Genomic DNA, 19,805 nt, shown 5'->3' with positions numbered 1-19,805 from the left:
ATTTGGAGGGAACGGTCGGGAAGAAAATTGTTATTAGCAGACAGCGGGTGAACAAAAAGTGAATATATAGCAGGAGCAAGTGGGTGCGGAATATAACCTTGCGGGACAAAAAAATTCTTATGCAGACCTCTATTTTGGATTACCAGAAATAATAAAAACATAAATGCATAGTTGCCGAAGTTTTGTTTCATTATTAAAAGTATTGTTGAAGAAATCCAGTCAATTCAGTAGGAACCCATATAGTTGGGAATTTAGTGTGAGTGCAAATATTTTGGCGCGTTTTGCGTAGTTTGAAAGTGGTTTGTGTGCTTCATACATCTCTACACTATCAACAATAGACAATGTTATTTTTATTTTTTTTTACCTTTGAAATTGCACCAACATTTTGTGACTGCGCCTTTGCACATCTATTTTCATACTTTCACGGCATATAACCAGTCAAATTATGTGTTCATTTTGTTTCCAAGCTTCTCAGATCTGGATATCAGACAAATACTTTTTTGCGTATTTAATGTACCTATTACTTTATATTCTTTTGAGTCCTCGTTTCTTAGTTGAGGGCAACATTTCAACGTTTTTTGTGACTGGATTGAATTTGTTTGATGTAACTAATGAAAGCAAGAGTCCAAAGACCTTTAGAAAGTAGGTCACCTACCTAGGCCTTGATATTTTCATGAGAAGGTGAACAAACATGTAAATATATTCTGACAGCCAGGTTTGCCGTCCTGAGCCCTGTTGGCCAATCAGCATCGGTCTGTTCTTGAGAACGTTACCTGGTCATGTCCTTTAGACTCAAAGGTCTCCAGTGTCTTATCGGTTCTCAAGTTCACTGCTGTTGTTGTTGTTGTAATACAACATTGTCATTTTAGATCCATCAAGTCAGGCTTAGTCATCTAAATGAACATCAGGATCTCTGCAACTTCCATTTTAACTCCAGACTGTTCCCAGCAAATGTCAGTATTTGTTAAGATCGAGTTAATTTGAAGATTTCTGTTGGTTTTCCAAAAAGCAATTTGACCTTGATGTTGGACATTGGAAGAGCTTTTCTCTTTTCTTAAATGCCAGAGCTTTTTAATCATTGTTTTCGATTTGTTAAAGTAAGTCTAGTTCCATTATGTAACCCCAGTTCAATTATTATCTTCCTCAGTGTTGAAATAAATCCAAGATGACGGAAGAGGTGATTGTCATCGCCAAGTTTGATTACATGGCCCAGCAGGACCAGGAGCTGGACATTAAGAAGAACGAGCGTCTCTGGCTCCTGGATGACTCCAAGTCCTGGTGGCATGTACGAAACGCTACCAACAAGACCGGTTTCGTGCCATCTAACTACGTCGAACGAAAGAACAGCGCAAGGAAAGCCTCAATCGTCAAGAACCTCAAAGACACTTTAGGTAAGGCCGCAACTTCTGCTTTACTCAAGAACATCCTCCCAGTTGCTGTTTGATTAGATCTCGAGATTAAAATTAGAATCTCACGTTGCTTCAACCCTATGTAACATCTAGCAGCAGAATGTCTAGAATTCACCAGAAGTTATTTAGCAGAATGTCCAGGCTACTCTTTTTCATTCAGCAAAAGTGAAAAAGAATGTTTCCAACTCCAGAAATTATTTAAAAAAATCACCCTAAATGTAGTCTATGGGACTTCTGAACCCCTGTAATAGTTGTGTGTGAAAAACACATTTAAGTTATTATACATTGAAATGCAATGGCATTTAATAGCTTTGGTTGCATATAGAAGGAAGGGTTGAAATAACGCATCAGTGATGACAACGATCATTTTCACTGTTGTGTGGGCAACAATTATTTGAATCTACTTCTGCTTTAAAGAGGTCCCGATATATTTGTTTCTAATTGGGTAATGTGCGGTTTAGTATGTAGGGCATATCTTCTTGTCATTTCCTGGGGAGTCATTGTTTTTGACCACAATACTTGGTGCTTAGATACACCGGAAGATACAGTACTGAACAGTTAGAAGCTTTAATTTGAGAGACTGCTTCTGTTCAACTGCTTGCTAGCTCCTAAAATCACACACCTTCAGGGAGTTACTTTTCAGGTACAGTAAACGTCTTGCTGCAAAATAGTAGCTTAAAACTGAGACACTGTATTGTGTATGCATCGACTATCATTGAAGAGAAGTTTCTCTTGAATATACTGGTTTGTTTAGAATTTAAAGATTTAGTTTGACAACACTGCGTTTGCAGTGCATGCTCCGTGCTAGCTGTATTGTCAGATTTATTAGGTTTAGCATAAAAATGAGGCTTATTTGTTGAATGAATCTCATGAAACTTGACATAGTTATATTTTTTGACTTCAGTCAAAAGAAAGCAATCAGAAATTATATTTTGCAATGTCAATTGACCTGATTCATAGAATTTATATATATATATATGTGTGTGTGTGTGTGTGTGTGTATATACGTATGTATGTATGTATGCAATTTTTTTTTTTTTTGCAAAATTAATGCCAGTCACAAAACAACTCTGCTTTGAACAATTTTGATGCATTTTTGTATAACAAAATATGGGTTTTTATGCAAAAGAAATGTTTGCTTAACATGAAAATACTTATAATAATACATGTAATACTTTTGCAATTGGCTTTACTTTTTGTATGCGGTGTTCTCTTTTTGATATTGGTGCAAAATATTGGGGTCTCTAAATCTCATGTATCTAATGAAAGCATTAAATATGTACAGTGATATAAAGTGTAATGCTTTTAGTGTTTGTACTTAAAGTTTTGTAACGGAAGTAGCAACAGATCTTTTCTTCTGTGTTGTGGCGTTCATCAGATTTAAACAGAAAGAAAACACTGTAGGGTGGCGACATGGTTCTATGCTATCTATCAGTTGTTGACTGGAAATGAATGTCAGGTTTAACCAGACTAAATGATTGGAGAAGACCAGCATGTCGCCAGAGAGAGATCTGTACCCGTGCACTCAAAGATTAAGCTATGATATTTTAATTAAAAAATGAGGTTAAAAAAAAATGGAATGTATGCGTTGATGATACGATCTTTCATAATAAGATCAATAACTTGCTTAAATTTTAATTGCATGCAAAATTCTTGTGCATTTAAAGGATTTGAGATGTTGACGAGGGAAGTGTTTGTGACTGTGGAATGTGAGGCATAGTGTCAGGAGACAAAGAGAAATGGAGGAGATTGAAAGATTAGCTCATCATGTTCCTGTCCAGACTAGACCACATGTTTACCACACTTGAAGACCTCCTGGACCCCTCAGCCGGCGGCTTCAGTCCGATCACCAGAGTGGAAATGCTGCTCCGAGCCTCTGGCTTGAGTGAAGTCAAAACTCTCAATAGGAAATCAGTGCGTCCTAGTGTAATGTTGTCCCAAGGCTCTTTGGCCTTTAAGTTATATATATTGTTTATTTTTTTAACAGAACATCATAGTTTCCAAACCTCTATTTGATGCAAAAGCTTAGTTACGGAGAAACAGCCCATGTGTCAACCAACCCTTTTCTTCACTATATCTGAGGGGTGGGCGATATGAACAAAATCTAATATCACAATATGGTTATTTTTGATTAAAATTTTTGATACCATAGAAATATCATAATTCTTGTCACCAGGGTCAGTATCACAAAAAAAAAAAAAAGAGTACTAGCCTAAAAAAAACACGCGTACTGAAATCAAGTAAACTGTTAGTGATTAAATAAGAAAAAGAAATGACAAGCAATAGAACAAAAAACTACAGTAGAACAAATACATAAGAAATGCAACATTGTATAATGTAACCAAATAAAAAAAAATCATATTTTCACTGTATAAATTGAATATATATTTCTTCTAATTAAAGTTACTTAAGTAATTTAGTGAAGGGCAGTGAAATATTTTTTTTCTTTTGTTGTTTGATTAACATGAATGACAGACAGTAGGAATATTGGACTGCTGTCACTTTAAGAGCTGCCCGGATCCAGTATGTTACAATGCTTTCACTTAAGAGCTACATTTCTGTGTTTATGAGAATACTTCAAAAGATGAAAATTTTGACACATGAAAGTGTTCGTATTTAACCACTCTAAGCCTAAAAGGCAGCAATAATAACTCCTTCAGGAGTAAATTTTCAATGCTTCAAAACGCATGCAGACGATATGTTTTTGTGACCATGTAGCACAGCAACGACACATCAGTGTGTAACTGCGATAGAGACGATAGTCTAAAATCTTTCCCGGATGACAAATTTCTACCGTTTAATCGTGTCTATTGGTATGTCAGCCATCCCTAATCTGGAGATACGTTTACAGAACAATGATTTGACAAAAAATTACTTTTAAAGACATGAATAAATCTAATCCTTTAATAAATCAAGCACGTCCCATTTTGAGAAAATCAGGTTACATGATTTTACTGATTTGCACGTGAAGTTTGGGTTTTTATGGAGGAGCAAAAGAAACCAATGGAAAGGGGCTGGAATAGGGCACAATAATAATTTTTCTTGGTTATTTTATAGGGGTGCTCTGATCACAATCGTCAGTAAAGCCGGTTCTCTAATCAGTGGTAAATTCCATCAGGTGTGTGGTTTCACATAGAGCAGCTTTTACTACGCAGAGCCGTTGTTAACTGAGAAGATGCGCAAATAAATGCTGAAAATGAACGTGGATTTGCGCATCTTCTCAGTTAACAACGGCTCTGCGTAGTAAAAGCTGCTCTATGTGAAATCACGCACTTGATGGAATTAACCGCTGATTAGAGAACCGGCTTTACTGACGAGATGCGCATTAATGTTCGACCGATCGTGATCGGAGCACCCCTATTATTTTATTTGAATAATAGTTTGAGGCCGAAATCGAAAATGAACTAGAATTAAATCCACAGCTCTAGTACAGTTGTCAACATTGTCAAAATGAAATATATATATACAAAAACGACTAAAAATGCTGTATTATTTCATGCCAGGCCAGCAGTGGGTGATGTCACTTTGTAAAGAAACCATACAGATTCCTATAGACTGAACACGTAACTGAAAACTATTGTGGAAATGCCTCCTAATTTAGCTAATGCATATGGTAAATTAATTTGTGCCATACAATTGATTAAATACATGCATGTATGCATTTCTATGTTTGTAACTTTTTCTGTAAGCATCCTTTTAAAGCGACAGTTTCTGCTAGTAAATATTTGAAGTGATATTTCCCTGGAACTGCAGGCACAAGTCTCTGAGATGCATGTTTGCTTTTTAATCTAATCTTCACATCGGTGCACTCTGTGGTGGTTAGCTGGAGGTGGGGTCTCTGTTGTTGGTACACAGGAACAGGAATGGGTGCTTGTGTTTAGCCTGGAGCTGTACAGTGAGAGTTGTGTGTTTGTACGCTGATGGCTATCTCTCTATCGCTGTCTTTGCGGCTGTTTTGAAAATGGCTTGTTCACACAGCCTCTGTTCTTGAGCGTTTCTCTTGGATGTCTGTTGTTGTGTTTTGTTTGTGTGCATGTCTTTGCGTGTGTCATCACCTTTAGGTGCCCTTTTGCCCTGCTGAGTGCAGTACACTTCTGTAATATACTCCTGGAATAGCTTGTTTTGAGTGATCCGTTCAGTGCCAAATTACTTCAGAAATCCTAAAATTTGTTGTTTGAGTTTCTGAGCTACGAGCGCCTCCAAATGAAATTGCAAAATTTAGGACTTTTTGAACCAGTTTTTCCCATGTTCAAACAAACACACATCCAAGGTCTAGGAGAAATTAAGTGAAATAAGTGAAATAATAAATAATCTTTATCATGGTGGTGTTAATCATAAGGGTCATTCCTCACGCTGAACCTTCAGAGGGTTTTTTTTTTTTTTTTTTTTTTTGAAGAAAATATCCAACAAAATAAGTTTAGAATTTACCGTTACATTTTACACTCCTAGGGTGTCCTTTTTAAGGTTTTTTTTTTATTATTATTAAAATGCATTCATTTAATGTAACATTGCAACACAATTTAACTTTATTTTGTATATTAAAAGTTTGTATCAGATGCTATAAAATACTATTCTATAACATCATAGTATTTTCATGGTACTTAAAAAAACAATAACCCATTGATAACATGTCCGAACAAGTGACATGTTCTTGTTTTAGTATGAACAAACTGGGTTAACTTGCTGCTGTCAATGAAGATCAGTCATTTGAGGCAGTCAGCGTTGCCTGCTAGTCACCATGAGTTCACTATGTATGTATGGGGGGAAGACTAGTAATGCTGGAGGAGGGAGTGATTGCGATTGGTTCACTCTGGTCACATGGTCAGGCAGCCGATTGTTGTCCAGGCGGAGAGCGGTTGACTCGTGGGAGGGTGTTTCACATGGAATAGTTGCACAGCTGCCGAGGGAAGTGCTGGGATAGCCCAAAATGGATATGGCTAACCTCTTCAAACACTTCTTCCGTAAGTTTTGCAACTTTTCTCTCCTCCTCATTATACCGCCAGTCTAGAAAGCTGACAGTGCTGAAAGTTTTAGCTTGGATTGAGTTTTGACACATTCTTGGTTATAGGATTAGGGAAGTTTGAAAGGCTTTTCCTTTCTGAGCTGAGTGGGAATTTGTCACTAACCCCCACCAAACACACACACATACACACACGCACAGTTTTTACTCCTTTTTACTATTAATTTGTCATTTGGACACACTTTACTTTTCCTTAATTTGTTTGGAAACCAAATATGAGAGAACAGAGAAGTTGGCTTGGGAAGTCTCTCTCTCTCTCTCTCTCTCTCTCTCTTTCTCTCTCTCTCTCTCTCTCTCTCTCTCTCTCCCTCTCTCGGTGTTTGTCGAGCAGCTGGGCGGGCAGTGCTCTGAAAAGCCTGTAATTGCACTTCACACGCACACACACACACACGCACACACACACACACACACTGCAATCAGCACAGTGTAAAGAACTTCCCTTCTTCTTTGTGCACTTAAACTCTCCTGTTACACTCAACCGGAATTCTTTCCCAGCTCAAGTCTCCTTTAATCAAGTTTGGTTTTGAAGCCTTCCAGTCCTTCTCGATCCGACGCGTGAGGTTTTTTCTGTAGTTTGGGTGTTGAGGGTCTGCTGTTTGGGGTTTCCTCGTGTCAGCTCTTGGTGAAACACTGGAAGCATTGTGTCATCCGTACCGCTCAAGCTGATTGATGAAGCCCGTATCTCTTCTGGGAGAGCCGCTGGTGGAATATATGACCGCTTTCTGGAGACACTGGACCCTTCACTGACGGGACTGATGTGTCTTCTTCTGTAGCTGTGCAGTAAAGGACAGTTTAGTCTCTTACAAGGTGCTGAAGGACCGTTGGACGTGATGTGGCCGTGTCTGAAGTGTGTGGGTATGTAACTCTGATCAAGAAATAAGGATCTTAAAGGGACTGTGCATCAAAAATGTATCTGTTTTTCAAAACCCATATCACTGTTATCCCAAACAAATATTTTTTAAATGTATATCGCTAAAAAGTTTGTTTTTGAAATAATTATGTTAACCAAGGTTGCATTTATTGGATAAATACAGCAATATTGTGAAATCTCTTTTACAATTTATTTTGATTTATTTATGCCAAATATATAACTCAATATAGTCTTCATTGTCACGAGATCTTTCTGAAGTCATTCTAATATGTTAATATAGTAAGAAACATTATCAGCGTTGTAAACAGTTGTGCTGTTTAAAAATTTTGGGAACTTTGTAAAAATTTTTACAGGATTCTTTAAATTAGAATTTACATTATAAATGTCTTTTACTGTCAATTTTGACCAATTAAAAAAAAAATATCTATCGTACTGTAAATCGTGATACAATAATTTATAGCATTTTAATCTATCATTAGATTGATTTCAATTTAGTATTTCATTTCCAATTCATTGACTAAATAATATTGAACTTTATTGAAGCATTTATCTCAAACCAGCCATTACATTAAAGTAATTACCGTATTTTCCGGATTATAAGTCGCACTTTTTTTCATAGTTTGGCTGGTCCTGCGATTTATAGTCCGGTGCGACTTATTTATCAAAATTAATTTGACATGAACCGAGAGAAATGAACCAAGAGAAAACATTACCGTCTCCAGCCGCGAGAGGGCGCTCTGTGCTGCTCAGTGCTCCTGTAGTCTACCACTGAAAACATAGAGCGCCCTCTGGCGGCTGGAGACGGTAATGTTTTCTCTTGGTTCTTGGGTCTAAATAAATGCGACATATGTTTTTTTCCTCATCATGACATATTTTTGGACTGATGCGACTTACACTCAGGTGCGACATACAGTCTGAAAAATACGGTATTGTTTTAGCAGTTTCAGTCAGATTATTAACATTGGTGCCTAGTTCACACTCCTATTAAACACTAATAGTCTCCTCCACTGTTGTGGATCTTCATTCTCATTCTTCACATGACATGTGACCATCAGCTATGTTTGACAATGATGACATTTAAACCTGACATAAACCTAAATACGCCATATTTAAAAAATGTTCTTTCTTTAAAGGAATACCTCTTTTGTGTTCGACAGAAGAAAGTGACATGAGTTTGAATGCCTAAACTGTCCCTTGATTCCATTACGTTAAACTCATCATTGAAACACGTCCATCTTTCTCCCAGTTTATCCACTCCATCTCATCCTTTCTCTTTTCTTGTCGCTCGGCCTCGGCTGCTAGCGGAAGTGCTCTAATCTGAGACAGATTTCTCCTTGGATCTTTGGAGCCTGTGAGGGAGGAAGTGAGCAAACCAGATTGATGATTCACTGCAGCGTCAGCCCATCCGTCTGTTTTTCTCCACTTCCCACTCTGCCACTTATAAAGCTGACGGAAAACACCACGAGATAATGTAGCTTTGTGAAGGGGACAAACGCACAAGCTTTAATTTAAATGCGAGCGTCCTCTCACACAAGAGGAGTACAGGAAGTGCTGATGGCTTTCTGGAGTGTTAATGATTAAAACACACAACAGGCTGATGGTGTTGCATACGTGGATGGGCTGTGACCCCCGTTTGACTCTCGACAGACCTGCGCTAGCCAAACAAGCACAGATGTGAGGCTATTTATTCCTGCATGTTGTCAAAGAATCTGCACCAGAAATCAGCATCAGTGCTTAAACTGTAAAGGTGAATCTCACAAAATGTTTCACCTCTGCAAAAAAAAAGAAAAAAATTTTTTTTTTTTTAGTTTTTAATGTTTTATATATTATTTATTTAGACCGTAGTATAGCTTTAACATTTTTGCCATTTTTATGTGTCAAAAATGTCATTATTAAAAAAAAAAAAAAAAATAAATAAAATATATATATATATATATATATATATATATATATATATATATATATATATATATATATATATATATATATAATATTATTATTATTATTATTATTATTATTTTTTTATAAAGCTGTTTTTGAGCATTTGCATGTTTCATTTAGAGAAGTTTACATGATTTTTGAGGTCTGTTCCTTGCAGATTGTTTAGAATTTATTAGTGCATGGAGCGAGCAGTTGAAGACAGCCCTGTGGTTTATAGTCACTGTCATTGGAGGCCTTTTGATGTCTTGTCTTTTTTGAGTTGAACGAATGTCTTCTTTTCTGCTTGGCTTTGAGCCCAGCTTTTTTACGTTAGAAGCGCAAGTGGTTTTTGCTTGAATCTCCTTCATTCATGCACTTAGTTATATTTTGCATAATCTTCAAAAATTCAGATGACACCATCTTTGCGTTTTCTTGTTCTTGTATGATATTTGTAGGTAACTATATGACAGCTGTCATGTGGACATGTACCATACCATGACAAATATTCTACAAAGTACCATTAAGCATCTTGTAAACACCATGGTGTATGAATATGGTCATCAGTCAGTACCATGATATGTAAATATTTACCATCAGAAATTTTCCATGGTACTACCAAGACTTGGGTTGTTTGTTTTCCACACTTTTATTTTATTTATTTTTTTTGTCATGGCATAAAATCCCATTTTTCATTGCCGTATGTTGCTTTTAAATGGAGTAGAGCTTTTTATTGGAGAACAATAGGACGAACTCACCATAGGAAACAACTAATCTGGGTTGGCTCGTGTTGCACTCACAGGAAAGACTTAAAAATGGAAGGGAAGTGGATGTAGTCTGTCGGGCGGGAGGAATTGAAGCTTTAGATGAATCAGACTCTGTTGGGTTTTACAAGTTGTAATGGCTACCGGATAGTTGTAAATGACAGTTTTTGGTCAAAATTGATTTGAAAGTTAGCTAATATTGGAGTGGGTAATAAAAACAGACACTGATATATGCACATTGAGTTATGGCCATGCAAAAGCGTGCAGCTTCCTTCCTGAGCATCCATCGTAGGAATCCAGGAAAATTCCTAATTCTGTAATCAGGAAATACACCATTGTTTTAGAAGCAGCACAATCCATGGACTCATAGAGACTTGGGGTGGGACAAAACCTAGCATTATGGTGGCGAGTTTTTTGACAAGCATCATTAAGATTTTCTTCAAGAAATGTATAGATCTATTTTAAAAAAGCAGAATTCCAAAAAAAAGCATGTACTTAAGAGGGATACACATGTCATGTGTGATCCAACCTGTTTGCGAAATTGTCTGTTTATGTTGATGTGGTCAGTTACTGAAGTTAAGAGAATTAAAAATAAACTTGCTTAAACTGTCCATGTCGGCTCTTTCTAGTCTAAGTAGACTGACCGATCCAATGACTGAGTGGGTGGATTACCTTCCCTGGCTCGTGAAACAACATCAGTCATATCACGCTCAAAAACAACCCACCACCACTGGTCTAAACATTCACAGATCAGTTGCCTGTTTTAACAAGTGACAACTTGAAATTTGCCATTATAATCCTTGTTTATTTTAACCTGCACTTAGGTCCAGATTTGCATTTATTTCCCACTATTTCATTCAAATGTATTTATTGTCTTCAATCATTTACTCACCGTTATGTCTTGCCAAACCTGTATGACTTTATTCTGGAGAAATTAAGAATTCTTTTTGTCTTTTTTTTTCCGATACAGTTACACACTGAGGCTTTTACAGTTACATACGGAAGATTTTGGATCTTTTTAATGAATCAATCAAACCATTCACACAACCTTTTTGAATGATTTTGTCATGAATCATATTGATCTGGTTCTCATCAACTCGCTGACCTAATGATATGGTCATGACAGCTCGTGGGAAAGGAATGAAATGAGGGTGAATAAATTGAATTAACAGAAGTAGCATTTTTGGGTGAACTGTCCCTTTAAGAAAAGTCTTTTGAATTTGTAGAAGAGTCAAACTCATGCTGTCAGTCAGAAGATTCACACAGACGTGGTTACATGTACCAACATGTCCAACACAGAAGTACTAAATGCTCCAGTTATTATCGTTCATACACTCCACATTCACTTCCTGCTCACGTTGACCTTGCAAACGTCAATCCCCTTAATCTGACATAGTTTAGAGGCCAAAGACAAATATATCTTGTTTTCGGATTTCATATATTTGCCATGCAAATCAGGCAGTAGAGGTATCCGCAAGCCAGAGTAAATTATTCTGGCCTTGAGCTTTGATAAGCATCTCTCTCAAAGCAGAAAGGGCCATTGGAAAAGCTTTTTTGTCACTCTGTTAACCTTTAACCCTTGAGTAAGCATAAAGTAAACTGGGTGATTTCCTTTCAGATTAGGTAAGAGAGTTTCCAAGGTTTTACCTGCATCTCGGTTGTCAAGTTTTGTTAAATCACATCTGGTAAGTATTATTCTTGAGCAATGCCTACAGGTATATTCATTAAAAATAAATGTAAATATACAGGCTGAGTTTGCCTTTTTCCCAGATAGCTGTTTTGACAGATCCATGTTGAGAAACAGGGTAAACCCGCCTAAGGTGGTTTGGTGGACTTCTTTTTCCCCTGGTGAGAAATGTCTATTCTGATGGTTTAAAATGGGGTTGGCTTACCTTGAACAAACCATCTTAAACCAGCAAACAACCTTGGGCTAGTTTAGGTTGTTTTTCAGCAGATATACTATGGTAATACCATAGTAGTAGGGCTGAAACGATTCCTTGAGTAACTCGACTACAAAAAATGATCGAGGCAAATTCAAGCCTCTTTTAATTTATTTTAAATCTCACGTCAGGTTCTTGCGCAATAATTTTTTTTTTTTTTTATGTGACAACGCGTTTACTTCACCCAGAAAGCGGAAGGGGACACAAGCGCTGCGTCCGAAATCGCATAATGCAAGGAGTCAGCAGTGTTTTGATTTGAGGGTGTGGGCAAACGTAAAGAGAACGTCATGGCGTGTGTCCATTGCAAGATAGAGCTGGCATACCACAACTATGCCCTATGATTTCCGCGATGCAGAAAACGCGGATGTAATCGCAGAATCCAGTCATAAAAACTGAATTTACAGTTTAACGCGGAATGGCACGGAATTTGCCAAATTTTGAATGAATTAATCAAAAATAGGTCATTTGCACTTACGTCAAATCACGATATGGACTAATATCTGTAAATATTAAGCTAGAACAGTATATTTAAATATGAATCCTGCATGTTTGTGTTAATGGAGCAGAAGCGCGTCTTCATTCATTAAACGCACAGAAGCGCGTGTGACGCTCGCGGTGATATCAGCATCTGCTGTCTCACTAAATAAGGACGTGAATACATGAACAATATCTCCAGAACTGCTCTGACAGTCACTTCATGAGCATTTGATAATTTTATTTGAGTAAAACTAGTGTCACATCACATGCACAGAACTGTAAATGTACGCCAACCCGTCAAAATAAAGGTCCGGTTAAAGACTATTGTTCAGCAGAATGTACATAGCCTACTACTAAAAAAAAAAGGTTTAATCACACAACATTTCTTCCATGTTTTATTTTTAATAGTAAATCCCCTTTGTTTACCAAAAAGTTACGTTAATTTTCAATAATTGAAAGATAAATTAAATTAATGTTTTATGTGTTTAATGTTTAATGTGCATCTCAGAAAATGCTTTATTTAAAACCCCAACTGAATGGCACTTAAATGCACTTAATTCATCTGTCAACTTTATTGTCATTGTTCACAGTACAAGTACAGACAGAGAAACAATGGGTAATAATTAAATGTTTATTTTTTGATGTATGCATTGCATTCTATGCATTTAAAAAATAAAAATTTCTCTTGCATACTTAATATTGCACTTTAAGCAAAAACACATTTTATCCGATTACTCGATTAATCGATGGATTTTTTGGTAGAATACTCGATTACTAAAATATTATTCTTTAGATAGCTAAAGCCCTACATAGAAGTTCAATGCATTTTGTATTATAGAAATGGCAATGGTATTGCAGTCTAATACCATCCTTTTGTTGCTGCATTAAGATTAAGGTTTTTGTAAGGTATGTAAAGAGAAAGCGTGTTTATCTGTCCCTGGGCCTTTGGATTGGGCCGGTGCAAACTTCACTGCCAAGTGGACATTTTTGCACAGTAACACTATTCACAAACCTTTGTCAATCCCGCCAACATAGTCAGACGGCCTCGGGGTCAGATATTCTCCATTAATCCTCCAGACCGGCCCACTTGGCTTGACCTAATGTGGTCAGACAAGCCGGAATCCTCGACAGTATCCATGAACCTAACCCAACACTCCCTCGCTCATTCCTTCCCCATGGAGGAGGACGAAGGGTGTGGTGATCATTCCAGTGTCTCTTTGCAATTACTTGTACTTTTCTCTGAATAACAGAACTAGACCACACAGCTGTGTGAGACAGGTGGCTAATGATATAACTTTTCTTAGGATAAACTTGCCTCCTTGCTATCATGTTTGCAATATTTTTTGCATTGTCATAAAGCAAGTATTTTTTTTATGCTTCACATGGGGATAATTGAATCATCTCTTTGATAAAGGAGGAAGGCAAAAATACACAGCTTGTCATATTATCCATGAGTGGTAAAAAATGGTCAGAACACAATCAGTTGGTTGTAATTGGGTGGTTTTGAAACTGGACCAGTGCCCGTATTAACTAAGAGAGGACACACTGCTCAAGCAGGCAGGAGCTGATAGCTACTGTGCACCCGTCAGAATGAAAACGCAAGCCTGACTACACTGTAACATGTGTTTGGACAAGTTTTCCTTTCACTCATGCCCTGCCTGTTGCTGCCTGTATCAAAATACAATGCTCTTTGGTTTCACAGATAATTTCAACAAGAATGGAATGAGTGCAGGGGGCGGGGTAATGCAATTAACCCCTGAAGAGACCGTCTCAACACATTTTTCATTTCTGATCAAGGCTTTTCATTGACAGATGCCTTTAATTAAATGTTATTTTGAAGTTGAATGTCATGAAGCTATTGCATTAACTTTTTCTCAGTATAAAATGAACTGAAACAAAACCTGTCTGTTTGCCTACTTAAGCTGCATTTGAAGGTATCAGGGGTACAGTATGCTTCTGAGTGAGTGAGAGTGAAATGACGTGTGGTCAAGTATAGTGTCCCATACTCAGAATTCATGCTCTGCATTTAACCCATACAACTGCACACACACAGTAGTGAACAAAAACCCAGAGCGTTGCTATTTTTGCTGCAGCGCCCAGAAACAATTGGTGGTTTGGTACCTTACTCAAGGGTTATTGAAGGTGGAAGAGATCGCTGCTCATTCTTTCCCCTCACCTACAATTTCTGCCAGTCTACTTCTAAAGCAGTATCTTACATATTCTTTGTGTAGAAGGCAAACCTACAATGCAGAAACAAGTAAACAATTATGGTGGACTTGAAACATTGCAGTCCCACTCATTAGTTTCAATGAAGTTGAACTCTGCTCAACTCTGTTGCATTGCCAATTTTCTTGGGCATCCACACTGACTGATCTGCAATGCCACAAGTCTAAGAAGTTGTGTATTTGTGAAATCATTAATGGTTTGTCTTTCTGTCTGTATGCAGGGATCGGCAAGGTGAAACGGAAAACAGGCATGCGTGAAACAGCCTCCAACGCCGACTCTGACTTGTGTCCAGACAATAGTGAACGTCTGTATGACCTAAACCTTCCTGCGCTTGTCAAATTCAGCTACACGGCTGAGCGGGAAGATGAGTTGTCGTTGGTTAAGGGTACAAGGGTCATCGTTATGGAGAAGTGCAGTGATGGCTGGTGGAGGGGGAGCTACAATGGCCATTCGGGATGGTTCCCATCCAACTACGTGACAGAGGATGCAGATGGATCGGCGAGCAACGACTCTGCCGGCTTGTCCGAGAAATCGGCTGCTGTTGTTCATAGTGTGAACGGCAACCGGGTGCTGCACACAGTACAGGCTCTCTACCCATTCAGCTCGGGCAACGATGAAGAGTTGAACTTTGAGAAGGGGGAGGTTATGGATGTTGTGGAGAAGCCAGAAAACGACCCAGAGTGGTGGAAGTGTCGCAAAGCCGATGGGCAGATGGGACTTGTTCCAAAGAACTACGTGACTGTTCTGGAGGAGTCGCACAACTCGGCCAGCATGGTCGGGCCGCCCACACCTGACTGTGACTACATTGAGCCTTCATCCAGTGGACGTTTTGCTGGCAAGCAGTGGTACTATGGGAAGGTGACGCGTCATCAGGCAGAGGTGGCACTCAACCAGAGGGGCACAGAGGGAGACTTTCTTATCCGGGACAGCGAGTCCTCAGTAAGTAGAAAGAAATGTTACCTCTTAGATTCTGATAAATATGCTGTTTATGCTGAGATTCCTGCTTTCAATAATTGGTCTGAAATGACAATTTCTATCCCTTTCTCCCATTTTTTGTGTTTTCCAGCCCAATGACTTTTCAATATCGCTGAAAGCTCAGTCCAAAAACAAGCATTTCAAAGTCCAAATGAAGGACAACCTGTACTGCATCGGACAACGCAAGTTTAACTCAATGGAGGAGTTGGTGGAACACTACAAAAAGGCACCCATCTTCACCAGCGATCAGGGTGACAAACTCTACCTGGTCAAGGCTCTGGCTGCCTCCTGATCCAAGTAGAAATAATATCAAGTTAACAATGACTACACTTCCAGACAGACAGACTGGGAATATCAAGCATTCCAAGAAAGGGAGGTACTGGGAGAGACAGACAATGGACTCCCGTTCATTTGCTCGGAAAAATGCTTGAATTTCATTGAGGGACACGCCCAATGTATCAAAATACAGTATGTTTAGACCATAGGTGATAAAGTGTATATTGATGTCAACATGTATTAGAATTACAACCTAGGTCGTCTTTTGTTAATATATATTCTTTTCATTCATTCTTTAACTTCCTTGTCTTTCAAGTTTCTGCTATTGAAGTCCTGACTGAGGAGAACTTTTCTCAACATTTTTGAGAGGTCTTACCTACGGTGTTACTGCCTGCAAATGCCTGAACCACACGGAACTGTTGAAATTGATGTAATCTGCTATATTTATTAGGAATCAATATTTCTGCAATATGCGCCAACAATTAAAGTGAGTGACCAAAACCAATATTCCGAATTGGGCACAATGATTTTGGGATTAATCTTGAACTATAGTCTGCCAATTGCATGTTTCCAACATTAAATCAAGCTTGAGGTCTTGTTTAGGATATATACATCTGTATTTATGAGGGGTAACATTTCTTAAGTTCTGCTTCCCTGACAATCAAGGTTCTTATGATTGTGGTTTGTTAGCTAGCTTTAACAATAGAGTCCTACATTTATTCAGACATCTTGAAACTGTTAGAATCCATGCCATGCCATAATATGATGCGTCTCCGCTTTCTCAAAGTGCTTAGCTGTGATTAATGACTTCTACTAGACATATATTTGAATATGGGAGCTTGTGCAAGATTTGCAGATCTTCATTGGAGCCTGAATTTCAATGCCATGACTGAAGATTAAAGAAAATTAAACCACATTTGTGTACACAATAGGTATTTTATGATTCAGTGTTTTACTAATAAAAACTGCCTTTCATGAACAAGGCTGCAATCGCATTACAATTGTTGTAATGGGTATGGTTTTTGTTATTGATGGTGGGGGAGGATTGGTATAAAGATTCATCAGGTGTTTGTCTTTTCTTTGCTTGGCACTCATTTGGTTGCACACTTTCTCAAATGAGCTTATGTATTGTAATGTAGCGGATTAATGAAAATGTGTCGGCATAAAGGCAGCATTGTGAACTCAGGTTTCAAGGAAGTATCCACTTTGCTTGGCGATCAAGATCCACAGTGCTGCTTCCTTTTTTTCCAACAGTTTATGATAAACGGAGAGAGATGTTCCATTGAGCATCAGAGGTTTATGTAAAACATCATAGATAAGTATGTTTGCTGGACCAGGCAATGGGAAAGACACTTCCCTGGACATGTCTCTGTTTCAAGTTGGAAAAATGGGGAAGTTTCTTTTCTGAAGACTTATGAGTAGGGTGATGATCTGGGCTCTTCTCCAGGGGACCATCACTATGACTATAATTACTTGTCCAGCTGTTCGGAGCTGGACTGGGGCGAGAGTTGAGGAATGAGGATTGTTTTTTGGGAGTGGGGTCGCTGAGACATGCAAGTACTTGTTGGAAAATATCTACCAAGAACCTATGAGATCAACCCTACTAACAAATTGTAGGTTTTGATCAACCAGTTGAGATTCACTTGTTTTGGATGAGGGGTTTCTTAGATATTTAGTCATATCAAAGTTTGTGCTTTAAAATGTGCCTTCATCTCAGTTGTTGGAGATTCGTCTACACTATTATAAGATTGTTATTTGAGTATCGCTTTGCATGTGCGTAATACACCCCTGATAAGTGACTGGAGTGCACGGACCATGTCCTGGTCATACAAACATCCACGTTGAGGAACTTATCATGATTTGTCTCCTGACTGAAGTGACCTTACCATATAGACCAGGGGTGTCCAATCCTTCTCCTGGAGGGGCCAGTGTCCAACAGAATTTAGCTCCAACCAGCTTCAACACACTCGAGTTGGAAGACCTGGAAGTAAGTGTTATTAAGGCTGGAACTAAAACTTGCAGGACAGTGGCCCTCAAAGAACTGGTTTTGGCACCCCTGATATTGACCTTAGAGTAAAAGCCATATTCAAGTTCAAGGGGTTAAACCAGGAGTGTTCATTTCTGCAGTGTTTAGCTCCAATACACTTGCTGGAAATTCCTAGTAATCCTGACGGTCTTGATTAGCTGGTACATATGTGTTTAATTCTGCAAGAAGTTGGCCATCTAAGACAGTTTCCCAATCCTGGTCCTGGAGAACCCCCAACACTCTCTCTTATCTGACAAATATTGGAAGTCTTGGGAGTCTTTACTAATGAGCTGATGAATTGAATCAACTGAGAGACATCTAAAATGTGAATTTTTTGGTTCTCCAGGATTGGGAACCACTGAAAGGGTGGGATTGGACACCCTTCAGTGAGCAAAAAGAGTATACCTGTCAGCTTATGAGGTAGCTATAAACTGAAAGAGGTACTTTATTAATCATGCAGACTCAGTTAGCAGTTTTTTTTTTTTTTTTTTTTACCTGTCAGTTATTTTGGGAACATGGTGGTTTTCAGTGATTTTGAACTGTTTATACTGAACAAATCTTTTAGATCCATCCAAGCTTTGAATTATGTGGCACTGTAATTGTTGTGGCTAAAATGTCATTAAATTGTTACAAAAGAATGAATTCTTAATTCAGGCCCCTTGATCTTCTACTGAAAAGCAAACATAGTTGCTGTTGTGGGCTGAATGGACCAGTTTTACTGAGTAACCTCATTTTATCTGAACTGTAAGTGAACCGTTTCTATAAATGGGCCTGGAGGTGATGAGAAAATCAAATGTAGTTGTGTGCTCAAGATGAAACTCCTCCTTGTATGTAAGAGGAGTTTATCAGACTGTACAAAGGAAGAAATAAACTACATAAATCAATGCTGACATCTCTTTAATGTCATCCAGAGCATAAATGTGGCAGCACAATTTCAGAGGTTAAAACTATATATAAAGGCTTAATTAGTAAATGTCATTTGGAATCAGTTACCCTGCATGATTTTGTGTCCGACTGTTATGGAAATTATATTTTGCTAGCACTAAATGAAGACCTGCTGGGAATCATAATGATTTCACACATGCTGTGCGTGAAACAATTAACTGAACCAATGTGAAATATTAGCTGAGAACAGCACGGGAAGCGCGTGACCATTAAGAACGAAATTACTTGTGTCTGCCCAGTTCCGTAAATACAGAAATGTACTCCCCATGATTTCACAACCAACGCCAGTGAAAATCCCTAAAATATTAGACGAGAATGCTGTACTATTATGTTTCAGCTTAAGCTATGTTAAATAAAAGGCAAACTGTAGTGGAAGGATGTCCAGAAACTCACATGCAAGACAGGAAATCGAGCAGGAAAGCCATGCAAACACGCGGTCCTTATTAGGCAATTACATCACGTGTAAGAGAGCGAAGACATAATCCAGTACAATATTTGAAAAAGAGGTTGATGGCTACAGATATCAGCTCAACTGCTCCCTCCAGTGGCCAACATTTGATATCATTTCCTTTCCCATGCAATCCATCCCACGTATAGTTTGTAAAATCAGCATTTGTGAATCCCAAATCCTAGTGTTTCCAAATGTCATGTAATATTTTATGGATTGTCTATTACATTAAATTTGCCTGGCTCTCAAACTTACATTAATACAACTATAAAATAAAGATTAAATATCACATATAATCATTTTGAAAGCTTTATTTTGTAGTCAGTGTGGACAAAGACCCTGTAACACTGAATCAAATAAAACAGAGATACAAAAATACAAACAGACAAAGATATGAAAATGAAGACATGTGACAATAGATGGCAGAATGAGAAAACAGTAGAAACCGTTGTAAACCAGAGAACAACACGTGAACATGGTGATGAAACAATAGATCAACCAAATTTGACAT

The 19,805-nt window shown here is 38.1% G+C and overlaps 1 protein-coding gene across 5 annotated transcripts in view; it reads left to right on the top strand.

The window, feature by feature from the left end:
• The window catches only part of LOC113066312 (cytoplasmic protein NCK1-like), a 41,781-nt gene extending 22,995 nt beyond the window's left edge, over positions 1–18,786 (top strand). For 3 of the 5 annotated variants that reach the window (XM_026238190.1, XM_026238192.1, XM_026238191.1), the window contains exons 3-5: positions 1,148–1,391; positions 14,845–15,563; positions 15,691–18,786. In XM_026238190.1, the coding sequence (XP_026093975.1) occupies positions 1,166–1,391; positions 14,845–15,563; positions 15,691–15,891 (1,146 nt within the window). In that variant the 5' untranslated portion in view covers positions 1,148–1,165 and the 3' untranslated portion in view covers positions 15,892–18,786. Of the gene's footprint in view, positions 1–1,147; positions 1,392–6,162; positions 6,371–6,820; positions 7,285–14,844; positions 15,564–15,690 lie in introns of those variants that run through there. The other 2 variants (XM_026238193.1, XM_026238195.1) reach the window with 2 other exon arrangements.
• Positions 18,787–19,805: the final 1,019 nt, after the last annotated feature.

The sequence above is a fragment of the Carassius auratus genome, chromosome 49 (genome assembly GCF_003368295.1).
Source record: "Carassius auratus strain Wakin chromosome 49, ASM336829v1, whole genome shotgun sequence".
In the NCBI taxonomy this organism is placed as follows: Eukaryota; Metazoa; Chordata; class Actinopteri; order Cypriniformes; family Cyprinidae; genus Carassius; species Carassius auratus.
Note: the sequence above shows the minus strand (reverse complement) of the source record. Positions and strands in the feature narration are given on the sequence as shown.